This window comes from Pan troglodytes, chromosome 7 (assembly GCF_028858775.2).
Source record: "Pan troglodytes isolate AG18354 chromosome 7, NHGRI_mPanTro3-v2.0_pri, whole genome shotgun sequence".
NCBI classification, from domain to species: Eukaryota; Metazoa; Chordata; class Mammalia; order Primates; family Hominidae; genus Pan; species Pan troglodytes.
Window position 1 is genome coordinate 154490639 of NC_072405.2, and position 14189 is coordinate 154504827.

The 14189-nt window shown below is 51.4% G+C and overlaps 1 protein-coding gene across 1 annotated transcript; it reads left to right on the forward strand.

Moving 5' to 3' along the window:
* The first annotated feature begins 10811 nt into the window (after positions 1-10811).
* HGH1 (HGH1 homolog) lies at positions 10812-13806 on the forward strand. Its single transcript, XM_520011.8, has 6 exons — positions 10812-11528; positions 11607-11707; positions 11815-11913; positions 12079-12170; positions 12259-12381; positions 12458-13806. Exons 1-6 carry the CDS (start codon positions 10936-10938, stop codon positions 12635-12637), a joined length of 1188 nt encoding a protein of 395 aa, XP_520011.3. The 5' UTR covers positions 10812-10935; the 3' UTR covers positions 12638-13806.
* Positions 13807-14189: the final 383 nt, after the last annotated feature.

Genomic DNA, 14189 nt, shown 5'->3' on the forward strand with positions numbered 1-14189 from the left:
GCTAGTCGGAAGCCTGAGACAGGAGAATTGCTTGAACCTGGGAGGCAGAGGTTGCAGTGGGCCGAGATCACGCCACTGTACTCCAGCCTGGGTGACAGAGCAAGACTCTGTCTCAAAAAGTAAAAAATAACATCAAGCTGGTAAGGGGATTATAACCTATGTAAAAGTAAAGTACAACAAATAACCCATAAATCAAGGAATAAATGGATAAAAATAACAAGCCTACATTAGAATAGAAGGAAGGTCTCAAATCTGTGACTTCAGCTTCTACTTCAAGAAAATAGAGGCCGGCTGCAGTGGCTCACGCCTGTAATCCCAGCACTTTGGGGAGCCAAGGCGGGCAGATCATGAGGTCAGGAGATTGAGACCATCCTGGCTAACACAGTGAAACCCTGTCTTTACTAAAAAATACAAAAAAAAAAAAATAGCAGAGCATGATGGCGGGCACCTGTAGTTCCAGCTACTCGGGAGGCTGAGGCAGGAGAATGGCGTGAACCCGGGAGGCGGAGCTTGCAGTGAGCTGAGATAGCGCCACTGCACTGCAGCCTAGGTGATGGAGCGAGACTCCGTCTCAAAAAAAAAAAAAAAGAAACTACAAAGAGAATGGCCGGCGTGGTGGCTCATGCCTGTAATCCCAGCACTTTGGGAGGCCGAGGTGGGTGGATCACCTGAGGTCGGGAGTTCGAGACCAGCCTGACCAACGTGGAGAAACCCTGTCTCTACTAAAAATACAAAATTAGCCGGGCGTGGTGGTGGGCGCCTGTAATCCCAGCTACTCGGGAGGCTGAGGCAGGAGAATGGCTTGAACCCAGGAGGCGGAGGTTGCAGTGAGCCGAGATCATGAAATTGCACTCCAGCCTGGGCAACAAGAGTGAAACTCCATCTAAAAAAAGAAAGAAAGAGGCAAACTAAACCCAAAGTAAGAAGAAGAAAGGAAATAATAGTAAGGTCAAGGTGGTAATCAGTGAAATAGAAAAAGAACACAGGCCGGGGACAGTGGTTCGCTCCTGTAATGCCAGCACTTTGGGAGGCTGAGGCGGGTGGATCACCTGAGGTCAGGACTTCAAGACGAGCCTGGCCAACATGGCAAAACGCCGTCTCTACCAAAAATACAAAAAATCAGCCGGGGATGGTGGTGGGTACCTGTAATCCCAGCTACTCGGGAGGCTGAGGGCAGGAGAATCACTTGAACCCGGGAGGCAGAGGTTGCAGTGAGCTGAGATTACGCCATTGCACTCCAGCATGGGTGACAGAGTGAGACTCTGTCTCAAAAAAAAAAAAAAAAAGAAAAGGAAAGAAAAAGAAAAAGAACACAATGGAGAAACATAAATGGATCCAAAAGCTGGTTCTTTCAAAAGACCAACAAATTGACAAACCTCTGGTGAAACTGACAAGAAAGAAGACACAAATTACCAATATCAGTAATGAGAGGGTGCGATCACTACAAACGAGAGGGTGACATCACTACAGATTCTTTTTTTTTTTTTTTTTGAGACAGAGTCTCCTCTGTTGCCCAGACTGGAGTGCAGTGGCGCAATCTCAGCTCACTGCAAGCTCCGCCTCCCGGGTTCACGCCATTCTCCTGCCTCAGCCTCCCAAGTAGCTGGGACTACAGGTGCCAACCACCACGCCCAGCTAATTTTTTTTTTGTATTTTTAGTAGAGACGGGGTTTCACCGTGTTAGCCAGGATGGTCTCAAACTCCTGACCTCGTGATCCCCCCGCCTCGGCCTCCCAAAGTGCTGGGATCACAGGCGTGAGCCACCGCGCCCGGCCATCACTACAGATTCTATAGATACTAAAAGGATAATAAGGCAATGATGTTATGAACAACTTTATGCCAATTAATTTGACAATTTAGTTGAAATGGACCAATTCCTTGAAACACAAAAACTAGCAAAAGTCACCTAAGGAAAAAAAACCTGAATAGCCATATATCTATTAAAGGAATTGAATTTTTAGTAGAAAATATTCCCAGAAAGAAAATTTCAGCCCAGGTGGCTTTGCTGGAGAGTTCCACCAAATGTTTAGGGAAAAAATAATAAGAGTTCTACACAAGCTCTTCCAGAAAATTTAAGAGGAGAAAATATTTTCCCAATCCTTCTGAGGTCAACATTTCCCTGATACCAAAACCAGAAAAAGACATTACCAAAAAAGGAAAACCACAGACAAAATATTCCTTGTGGACATAGATGCGAAAATTCTAAACAAAATCTTAGCAAATGAATACAACTATATATAAAAATTAAAAGGCACCCAGCCTTAGAGAATTTTTTTAATTTTTGAAATTTATGTTATCTATCTATCTATCTATCTATCTATCATCTATCTATCTATCATATAACTCTCTACCTATCAACCTATCTATTTTTTGATTCAAGGTCTCACTCTGTCGCCTGGGCTGGAGTACATGGCTCTCTGCAGCCTCGACCTCCTGGGCTCAAGCGATCCTCACACCTCAGCCTCCGGAATACCTGGAACTACAGGTGTACACCACCATGCCTGGTTAATTTTTTTTTTCTTTTTTCTTTTTGTTCTTCTTTTCTTTTCTTTTTTTTTTTTTTTTTTTTTTTGAGACAGAGTCTCACTCTATTGTTCAGGCTGGAGTGCAGTGGTACGATCCCAGCTCACAGCAAACTCTGCCTCCCATGTTTCAGTGATTCTTATGCCTCAGTCTCCTGAGTAGCTGGAATTACAGGCACACACCACCATGCCCGGCTAATTTTTGTATTTTTAATAGAGAGGGGGTTTCATCATGTTGGCCAGGCTGGTCTCAAACTCCTGGCCTCAAGTGATCTGTCTGCCTTGGCCTCCCAAAGTGCTGGGATTACAGGTGTGAGACACTGCACCTGGCCCTTGGCTAATTTTTTTAAATGTTTTTGTAGAGATGGGGGTCGTACTGTGTTGCCCAGGCTGCGACCCTTCTTTGAGTTTTATGAGCTGTTCTATAACTTATCAAGCCCCAGTGGGTAATGGGGACCTCTGAATTTGTAGCCAGTTGGTTGGAGGTTAGGGTGGCCCTGGAAATCCCCAAACTTGTGGCTGGTGTCTGAAGTGAGAACAGTTTTGTGGAAGACTGTTCCCTCAACTTGTGAAGTGGGGCCTAACTCTAGGTAGTTAGTATCAGAAGTCGCTGCAGAAGGTAAATTGCCACGACCCTTTTGGAAAGTTGTCTGGCATAAGCACGTAAAAGTGAATATGTGCGTAGCCCTGATCCTAGAGACACTCTTGCCCATGTACACCTGGAGACGTTAAATAAGGTTCTTAGCAGCATTTTTCATAATAGCAAAAATTGGAAATAATCCTAATGTCCAGAAACACGAAAATGGATGTATACATCCTGAGATACTCACACAATGGAATACTGCACAGCAATGAAAATCATGACTCCCACAAACATAATAATGAGTGAAAGTAGGTCATTATAAGCCTGTACCTTTGGCCAGGTGCAGTGGCTCACGCCTGTAATCTCAGCACTTTGGGAGGCCGAGGCAGGTGGATGACCTGAAGTCAGGAGTTCGAGACCAGCCTAACCAACATAGCGAAACCCTGTCTCTACTAAAAATACAAAAATTAGCCGGGCGTGAGGGCAGTCACCTGTAATCCCAGCTACTCCAGAGGCTGAGGCAAGAGAATTGCTTGAACCCAGAGGGCGGAGGTTGCAGTGAGCCAAGATTGCGCCACTGTACTCCAGTCTGGGCAATGGAGTGAGACGCCATTAAAAAAAAAAAGAAAGAAGGAAGGAAGGAAGGAAAGAGAGGGGCCCGTGGGCCGAAGCCTTTCCTGGAGCCCAGGTGTTACTTACCCAGGCAGGTTTCCATGGTGAGTCCTTTTTTTCTGAGACGGAGTCCACTCTGTCCACCCAGGCTGGAGTGCAATAGCACAGTCAGCTCACTGCAACCTTTGCCTCCCAGGTTCAAGAGATTCTCCCGCCTCAGCCTCCCAAGTAGCTGGGACTACAGGCGTGTGCCACCACACCTGGCTAATTTTTGTATTTTTAGTAGAGACTGGGTTTCACTATGTTGGCCAGGCTGGTCTCAAACTCCTGACCTCGTGATCTGCCCGTCCGGCCACCCAGAGTGCTGGGATTACAGGCGGGAGCCACCGCACCCGGCCTCCATGGGGAGTTCTAATCAGTGTTCTCAGAGCAAGCAGGAATGAGTTCTGTGGATTTGTGTTGTGACTGAGAGGTGGTCATTGCAGCAGCATATCTGCGCAGTCTATACAGGGTGTAGGGGTCTCTGGGGCAAGTCAACTAGGTTGTATGTAGATGTCCCTTATTCAACCAGGAGGTGGTTGAATGAGGCAGATGCCTGGGTCAATCCCACTGAAGAACTGGAGGAGGTGGAGAACTGGAAACTGTGACAAGGGTGACTGAGCCTTGATTTTGGAATGAGAAAATCCAACTTATATTCAAAATAGATGCCAAGGCAAAATTGCAATTCACTACACTTCCCATTCATTTTGAGCTCTTGAAGGTTTCCTTGACTCCCTTATAAGCTCAGTTTATATTTTAAAGGATGTTTCTTGTATCTTCTCTTGCATTTCTAGATTGTGGTAAGAAGGTTTTTTAGAGTATTTGGTCTACTATATGGCTAGAGGAGAAAAGCCTCTCCTAATTATTTGTTTCCATATGTTGAGTTTTTTCTTGTCTATTACAGACATATTAGATTTCTTGTAACTTCTAATTTTCCTCTCATGTTTTTCCTCTTTGTCCTTTTATTTATTTATTTAGAGATGGAGTCTCACTGTGTCACCCAGGCTGGAGTGCAGTGGCACGATCTTGGCTCATTGCAACCTCCGCCTCCCAGGTTGAAGCGATTCTCCTGCCTCAGCCTCCCAAATAGCTGGGATTACAGCATACGTCACCACGCCCATCTAACTTTTGTATTTTTAGTAAAGACAGGGTTTCACCATGTTGGCCAGGCTGGTCTCAAACTCCTGACCTCAAGTGGTCTGCCCACCCTGGCCTCCCAGAGCGCTGGGATTATAGGTGTGAGCCACTGTGCCCAGCCCTATTTTGTCTTTCATTTTGGATATACTCTCAACTTTAACTTGTCAAACACTAATTCAATCTTCAGCCATATTCAATCTTCCACTGGTTTTGTTGTGTTATATTGTATTATATTGCATTATATTTGTTTATTTTGAGACAGAGTTTCACTCTGCCCCCAGGTTGCAGTGCAGTGGTACCATCTTGGTTCACTGCAACCTCCACCGCTTTCGAGGTTCAAACAATTCCCCTGCCTCAGCCTCCCAAGTAGCTGGGATTACAGGCACGCAACACTGTGCCTGGCTAATTTCTTGTATTTTTAGTAGAGACAGGGTTTCACCATGTTGGCCAGGCTGGTCTTGAACTCCTGACATCGTGCTCTGCCCGCCTCAGCCTCCCAAAGTGCTGTGATTACAGGCATGAGCCACTGGGCCCAGCTCTCCCATTGGTTTTAAATTCAGCAATCATGATTTCAGTGTTCAATATATCTTTGTTCTTTGATTGCTCCTTTATCATGACATCTGTTCTTGTTTTATGGCTGCAGTATTTTCCTGAATTTTCAGAGCATAGTAACTAGAATTATTTAAAAGTTCTGGCCAGGCATGGTGGCACACACCTGTAATCCCAGCACTTTGGGAGGCCAAGGCAGGCAGACCACTTGAGCTCAAGAGTTCAAGACCAGTCTGGGTAACATGGTGAAACCCTGTCTCAGCAAAAAATACAAAAAATTGGCCGGGCGAGGTAGCTCACGCCTGTAATCTCAGCATTTTGGGAGGCCGAGGTGAGCAGATCACGAGGTCAAGAGATCCAGATCATCCTGGCCAACGTGGTGAAACCCCGTCTCTATTAAAAAAAAAAATACAAAAATTAGGCTAGGCGCCGTGGCTCACGCCTGTAATCCCAGCACTTTGGGAGACCAAGACAGGCAGATCACGAACTCAGGAGATTAAGACTATCCTGGCCAACATGGTGAAAACCTGCCTCTACTAAAAAAAATACAAAAAATTAGCTGGGCATGGTGGCAGGCGCCTGTAGTCCCAGCTACTCGGGAGGCTGAGGCAGGAGAATGGCGTGAACGTGGGAGGCGGAGCTTGCAGTGAGCCGAGACTGCGCCACTGCACTCCAGCCTGGGCAACAAAGCGAGACTCTGCCTCAAAAAAAAAGAAAAAAAATACAAAAATTAGCTGGGCATGGTGGTGGGTGCCTATAATCCCAGCTACTCTGGAGGCTGAGGCAGGAGAATCCGCTTGAACCCGGGAGGTGGAGGTTACAGTGAGCCAAGATCATGCCACTGCACTCCAGCCTGGTGAAAGAGAGAGGCTCCATCTAAAAAAAAAAAAATTAGCCAGGTATGGTGGCACACATCTGTGGTCCCAGCTACTCAGGAGGCTGAGGTGGGAGGATCACTTGAGCCTGAGAGGTGGAGGCTGCAGTGAGCCGAGATCGCGCCACTGCACTCCAGCCTGGACGATAGAGCGAGACTCCACCTCAAAAAATAAATAAATAAATAAATAAATAAAAGTTCCCGGCCAGGTGTGGTGGCTCATGCCTGTAATCCCAGGGGGGGCCGAGGAGGGTGGATCACAAGGTCAGGAGATCGAGACCATCGTGGCTAACACAGTGAAACCCTGTCTCTACTAAAAATACAACAACAACAACAAAACACAAAACAAAATTAGCCGGGCGTGCTGGCAGGCGCTTGTAGTCCCAACTACTCGGGAGGCTGAGGCGGGAGAATGGTGTGAACCCAGGAGGCGGAGCTTGGGTGAGCCAAGATCGCACCACTGCACTCCAGCCTGGGCGACAGAGCCAGACTCCATCTCAAAAAAAAAAAAAAAGTTCCCTTCTGCTTCACATACTGTGTTACCTCTGTAAATAGGTATATGCCTTTGGTTTACTTAATATCTAGTGATTCTTGGTTTTCGTTCACATTCATTAGTGACATCAGTTGATCAGTTTGGGTGACATCATGGGTTTCCTCAGTATTCAGGAAGGTATTTTTCTCTCCTAAACAGAGACTTGTCTGTAGGCTCATGGGTGAGTGCCAGAAAGCCAACAGGCTGCAAATAAGGTTGCCAGATAAAATACAGGATACCCAGTTAAATTCGAATAGAGGATACGGTATTTACTGTTTGTCTGAAATTCAAAATTTACTGTCCAGGATACAGTTAAATTTGAATTTCAGACAAACAACAAATACTTTTTGGTATCAACGTGTCCCAAATGTTACATGGGTGCCCTCTTAACAGCTTTGATATATAGTTTAAATACAATCAACCCATTTAAAGTGTACAATTTAAATGTTTTAGTACAATTTAAATGTTTAGAATATTTACAATTTAAATATTCACAGTTGTGCAACTACCAGCATAATCTAATTTTAGAACATTTTCAACATCCAAAAAAGAAAGTCCAAATCCATTGTCTCAGTCAGCTCAGGTTGCCATAACAAAATACCATAGACTAGGTGGTTTAAACAATAGAAATGTATTTTCTCACATTTTTGGAGACTAGGAAGAAGTCCAAGATCAAAGTACTGACAGATTTGGCTTTTGGTGAGTGCCCTTCCACTTCCTTAGAGGCCCCATCTCTAAACACAGTCACACTGGGGTTAGGACTTCAGCATATGCATTTTTTGGAGGGACACTGTTCAGTCCATAGCACCCACTAACAGTCACTCCTACTCCCCTTACCCTACCCTTCCCTTGACAACTGCTAATTTACTTTCTGTCTCTATGAACTGTCTATTCCGGACGTGTCTTATAAATGGGATCATAAAATATGTGATCTCTTGTGATTTCTTTCTTTCACTTAACCTAAGATTTTGGAGTTCATATGTGTTGCAGCATATGTCAGTACTTTGCTCCTTTTTATGGCTGAATAATATCCCTTTGCATGGATTTATCTGTTTATTTTTCCATTCGTCAGTTGATGGACATTTGGATTGTTTCCACCTTTTGACCACTGTGAATAATGCTGCTTGTACACGTTCACGTTTCTGTGTGGTTTTCAGTTTTCATTTCTCTTGACTATATGCTTGGGAGTGGAATTGCTGGGTTATATGATAACTCTGTTTACGTTTTTTTGATTTTTTTTTTTTTTTTTTTTTGAGATGGAGTCTGGCTCTGTCATCCAGGCTGGAGTGCAGTGGCACTGTCTTCGCTCACTGCAACCTCTGCCTCCTGGGGTCAAGCGAGTCTCCTGCCTTAGCTTCCTGAATAGCTGGGATTACAGGCGCGTGCCATCGTGCCCGGCTAATTTTTGTATTTTTAGTAGAGATGGGGTTTCATCATGCTGGTCACTCTGGTCTCGAACTCCTAACCTTGTGATCGACCAGCCTTGGCTTCCCAAAGTGCTGGGGTTACAGGCGCGAGCCACCACGCCCGGCAAATGTCTGACTTTTTGAGGAGCTGACAAAATGTTTTCCACAGTGGCGGCTCCATTTTACAGTCTCACCAGCAGTGTATGTGGGTTCCAATTTCTCCACATCCTCATCAACAGTTGTTTAATCTGTGTTTTTGGCCGGGTGCAGTGGCTCACGCCTGTAATCCCAGCACTTTGGGAGGCCAAGGTGGGCGGATCATCTGAGGTCAGGAGTTCGAGACCAGCCTGACCAACATGGAGAAACCCCGTCTCTACTAAAACTACAAAAAAAAATTAGCCAGGCGTGGTGGTGCATGCCTATAATCCCAGCTACTCGGGAGGCTGAGGCAGGAGAATTGCTTGAACCTGGGAGTGGAGGTTCCAGTGAGCTGAGATCGTGCCATTGAACTCCAGCCTGGGCAACAAGAGCAAAACTCCATCTCAAAAAAAAAAAAAAATTCTGTGTTTTTGATCATAGCCATCCTAGTGGGTTTTGCACCAATAATGTCTGCTACACCCTACTTTGCAAAACCATTATGACTATATATATGAACACTATGCAAGGTTTGCTCTCAGGGAAGCTTTGGAAAGGACCCGTCCAAGCAAGGGACCATGAAGCTTAAATTTTATTACCTTCCTTTAAGTACTGTTATCTTTTTTTTTTTTTTTTGAGACAGTCTCACTCTGTCACCCAGGATGGAGTGCAGTGGCACAATCTCCACTCACTACAACCTCCTCCTACCAGGTTCAAGCAATTCTCCTGCCTCAGCTTCCCAAGTAGCTAGGACTACAGGCACACGCCACCATGCCCGGCTAATTTTTATATTTTTAGTAGAAATGGGTTTCACCATGTTGGCCAGGCTGGTCTCGAACTCCTGGCCTCAAGTGATCCACATGCCTTGGCCTCCCAGAGTGCTGAGACTGCAGGTGTGAGCCACCGCACCCGGCCTAATTTACTGTTATTTATTTTATTTTTGAGATGGAGTCTCCCTCTGTTGCCCAGGCTGGGGTGCAGTGGCGCTATCTTGGCTCAATGCAACTTCTTCCTCCCGGGTTCAAGCAATTCTCCTGCTTCAGCCTCTCGAGTAGGCGGGACTAGAGGAGTGTGCCACCACCCCCGGTTACCTTTTGTATTTTTTTTAGCAGAGGGGGGTTTCACCATGTTGGCCAGGCTGGTCTCAAACTGCTGACCTCAGGTGATCTACCCGCCTTGGCCTCCCAAAACGCTGGGATTATAGGCATAAGCTACCGCACCTGGCCTAAGTACTGCTATCTTGAAGGAGGCAGACAGAAACCAAGCAGTCATGGGTGGCGGGTGGGCTGAGTCTCTGTAAGTTGCCCAGGGAAGATAGCTCTGACAAATAATCAGAAGTTGCCAGCCTTGTGTACAGCTGAGAAAAGAGCATTCCAGGCAGAAGAGACAGCAAGTGCAAAGACCCCAAGGCCAGAAAGGCCACCAAAGTTGTTTGGTTCCGTGTCCTGAGCTACCAGCTTGGCAGATGGCTGGTGCCCAAAAAATGCTGGAGTGAGGGAATGCCCTTCTTTTGCCCTCCCTTCCTCCCAGTCTGTGTGTCTCTAGAACGTTGCTGCTCCGCCCACAGTGGAGGACACGTGAAGAACTGGAGTCCTTTCCTGGGGCAGACTCCAATACTGGGACAGAGAAACTCTTCTGCCACGACCATGGAACTGGGAGGTCCCAGTGTCTTTCTTTCCTAACTGCTCTGAGAAAATCGGCCAGTGGCAGGTGGAAATGATATGGAGCCACAGAGCAGCAGGGCAGCAGAGAGGGAGAGCGATGGTAGGGTAGACAGTACAAGGCTCCAGAGAGCTCCTGGATAAAGCAGTGCCAGAAGCTGGCTCCCTCCAAACCTTCATTTACAAATTTTCTTTTCGTGCAAGTCAGTTTGAGTTGGGTTTGTCACTTGCGACTGAAGACGTCCTGACAAATGCCCCAAAGCTACCAGCTCAGAGATGCCCAGAGGCCTCTCCAAAGCTGCCTCCTCAGGTCCCCACTGGGGCCCTGTGTTGTCCTGTCCCTGGACGGCCTGAGCTTCTCGGTGGCCGTGCCAGCCTGGACAAGAGCAGGCCTTCCTTCCGAGAGGCCCGTGGCCACTCCCCCATTCAGCCCTTGTCTGACCCGACAGCCTAGTCTAGGAGCCGGGGCGCGGGCCTCAGACCCTCAGGGCCCACGAGAAGCCAGGGCCGGCTGACCAGGTTCAGCGTGGCCAGCGCCCAGTGGGAAGCACTGGCCGACCTAGCCGAGACTACATGGACGTTTCCAGCGAGTGTGGACGCGGGAGGCGGACAAATCGCGCCGGCCCTCAGCCCCCATGGCTCGGGACACCACAGCGCTCAGTCTCCAACCTCCGCAGCTTCCGGCCAGACGCCGAGACCCATAACGCCCCGCGCGCGGCCTGGCCCGTCCCCTCCGCACGCCGGTCCCGCCCCTTGAGCCCAGTGCGCAGCCTCGGATTGGCCAGGGCGGCTTTCGCTCCTCTGGTGGGCGGGGTTGCGGGCCACACGGCGGACCCCTAAGCGGACCGCTGGCACCGGTCGGGTGGCAGCAGAGTGTCGCTCGACATGGGGGAGGCCGGGGCTGGCGCTGGCGCCCCGGGAGGGCCGGAGGCAAGCCCGGAGGCGGAGGTGGTGAAGCTGCTGCCCTTCCTGGCGCCGGGCGCGCGGGCGGACCTGCAGGCGGCGGCGGTGCGGCACGTGCTGGCGCTGACTGGCTGCGGGCCCGGCCGCGCGCTGTTGGCGGGGCAGGCGGCGCTGCTGCAGGCGCTGATGGAGCTGGCGCCGGCCTCTGCCCCGGCCCGCGACACCGCCCGCGCGCTCGTGAACTTGGCCGCCGACCCCGGCCTGCACGAGACATTGCTGGCGGCCGACCCCGGGCTGCCAGCGCGCCTGCTGGGCCGCGCGTTGGACCCGCAGTGGCCCTGGGCCGAGGAGGCGGCCGCCGCGCTAGCCAACCTCAGTCGCGAGCCGGCGCCGTGTGCAGCGCTGATGGCGGCGCTGGCGGCCGCGGAGCCGGCAGACTCGGGCCTGGAGCGGCTGGTGCGCGCGCTGTGCACGCCCGGCTACAACGCCCGCGCGCCCCTGCACTACCTAGCGCCGCTGCTCTCCAACCTCAGCCAACGCCCTGCGGCGCGGGCCTTCCTACTGGACCCCGACAGGTGAAGCCCAAGGCGCCCGCGCGGGTGGGGAGGGGACGGAAGTTAGCGGGGACGGCGCTAAGTGACACCTCCCAACAGGTGCGTGGTCCAGCGGCTGCTGCCCCTTACCCAGTACCCCGACTCCTCTGTACGCAGGGGCGGGGTGGTGGGGACGCTGCGGAATTGCTGCTTCGAGCACCGTGAGTGGTGGGTGTGGCGGGGGCGCGTTGCCAGGTGTGGGGACTGGACTCCGGGGCTGCTCTGGACCAGTTTCCATTCCCGTCTCCCCACCCTCACCATCCCTCAGGACATCACGAGTGGTTGCTTGGACCTGAGGTGGACATTCTCCCCTTTTTGCTCCTGCCCTTGGCTGGGCCTGAAGATTTCTCCGAGGAAGAGATGGAACGTGAGTGGCTAGTGTGGAGCCTCAGAGTTGGCCGGAGAGGAGGGAGGCCAGTGGAGGGAGAGAGAGGTGTCCAGGCCCCAGGCTCCTGAAACTTTGCAGCAGTGAGTTGCTGAGCACAGGCTGCCCAGCCCAGGGACACAGTGGCTCCCACACACTCACCCCTAGGGCTGCCTGTCGACCTGCAGTACCTGCCACCAGACAAGCAGCGAGAACCTGATGCAGACATCCGCAAGATGCTTGTTGAAGCCATCATGCTGGTGAGCAGGAGCCCTGCTGCAATAAGCACCACCCCGACACACACACATGAGCATGCTGACATCTGGGTAACCTCTTCCACCTCCTCAGCTGACAGCCACAGCACCAGGTCGGCAGCAGGTGCGGGACCAGGGAGCCTACCTGATCCTTCGAGAGCTGCACAGCTGGGAGCCGGAGCCCGACGTGCGGACGGCTTGTGAGAAGCTCATCCAGGTTGGTGCAGGGTTGGAGAGGCTGGGGAAGGGGTGTCTGTAGCTGGCCAGCTGCTCACCTGCCTCCCGTCTGGCAGGTGCTTATTGGGGACGAGCCCGAACGTGGCATGGAAAACCTGTTGGAGGTGCAGGTGCCTGAGGATGTGGAGCAGCAGCTGCAGCAGCTGGATTGCCGGGAGCAGGAGCAGTTGGAGCAGGAGCAGTTGGAGCGGGAGCTGGCCCCAGAGCCATGGGTGGAGAGGGCCACACCCACCTGAGGCCCCTGCAGCCGGACACCAGCTCCAGGGTCCCCTTTGCCAGGCTTCCTCAGACCAGGCCTTCCTGCAGCTGTCTACAGGCCCCCTGGGTCCCCTTGTTCAGAGACTGTGCTCTTCTGAGAAGCAGAGTTACGCTTAGGCTCCAGTAAGGATTGGAGGCACGTCCCAGCCCTGTGCAGTGTTGCTACCAGCAAGAATGAAGGTTGTGCAGAGCAGTACTGTGAGGTAGGCACCGTGACTCGGCTGCCTGTGCAGAAGGTGGAGGTGGCAGGCGGATGGCCAGGGAGCCATGAGAAGACTCTTCCTGGGCACGGCGTGGGGACTGGACAGAAAACCACCGCAAGCCCCAAGGAGCCAGCTGAAGCCTCCCAATCCCCAGGGCACTGCAGAGTCTGGGCAGAGGTGGGCACATAGGTACAAGTGCTGCTTTGTCAGCCTCACTCCCTGCAGCTCTCAGCTCCCTGTTCCCTGAGACCTGGCCTCAAAGGGCTGACCCAGCCATACGTAGATCCTGGGGTTTTTCTAGGACTGTGCCTCCCTGCTTGACCTATGCTCCAGGACCCTGCCCTCAACCCTTGTCAGCTTCCTAAGTCTTCCTGTTTCCCAGTCTCAGATTGAGTGGGTGCTCTCATTGGCCTCTCTAGCTAGGCCATCTCCCTGGTCAGCTTCCTTGAGCCTGGGCCACTCCTCCCTGGCCTTCTTACCTCTGCCAAGAGCCTCCAGATGTGCCTGCAGCCTGGTCCCTGCCCAAGCTTCTCCCCCAGCCACCCTCTGCCCCTGTGGTAGAGCCCACTATAGGCCCAGGCGCCTTACGTGCTTCTCCCCTGGACCTATGTGCATCCCTCACCTGATAGTTATGTGGCTGCCAAGCCCCACAGGCTGTCATGGTGGCTCTTGCCACACTCTTCCCTTCCTGAGCTGACCTGACCTCACTGCCACCTCCTGCATTGGGATCCTGAGGGCTGGCCCCTGCTCACTGATGGGCCCTCCCAGGTCCCTCGAGCCCTGGTGAAGGAGCTTAGCTTGTCTTCTTGGCAATTCACAATGCCTCACTCCACACCCTAAAACTGGAGCGTCCCCTGTGGTCTCCTGCTGTGGCTTGGGTGCCGGGCGTCTCCCGCCTCCAGGATCTCCTCTCACCTGCCCCCATTAAAGCTCTGCCACTCATGCAGGCATGTGTGGACCATGTTTTCTCCTGGCCAGATCCCCCACCTGCCACTGGAGCCCACTTGCCCTCTTAGCACTCAGACATCAGCACTGTCTTCACAGAATAAATGCTTTATCTGGCCTTGCCCCACCCACCCACCCTCAGTTTACTGGAGCGCCTCCTGGAGGCGCTCACTCCCAGGCTGGCTGCTACGAGCTCTAGAGGACCAGCTGGGCAGAACCCACCCCTCTTCTGGGGTGCACTTCCGGAGGCCTGAGCTCAGGGCCCGTATTCTCCTTGGGGATGCCCTGCTGCTGGGGCAGTGCAGCTGCAGGACTGGCTGTTGGCGCTCTAAGTCTGTGCCAGCCTCCAGGTCATCCACGGATGCTGGGAGTTGGGACTGCA

What these genes read in the sequence shown, in the direction of transcription:
- HGH1 (XM_520011.8), top strand. Translation starts at nt 10,936, where the DNA reads ATGGGGGAGGCCGGGGCTGGCGCTGGCGCCCCGGGAGGGCCGGAGGCA. An exon ending in TTGTTGAAGCCATCATGCTG is followed by an intron (nt 12,171 to 12,258) that starts GTGAGCAGGAGC and finishes CCACCTCCTCAG; the next exon opens with CTGACAGCCACAGCACCAGG. An exon ending in CTTGTGAGAAGCTCATCCAG is followed by an intron (nt 12,382 to 12,457) that starts GTTGGTGCAGGG and finishes CCCGTCTGGCAG; the next exon opens with GTGCTTATTGGGGACGAGCC.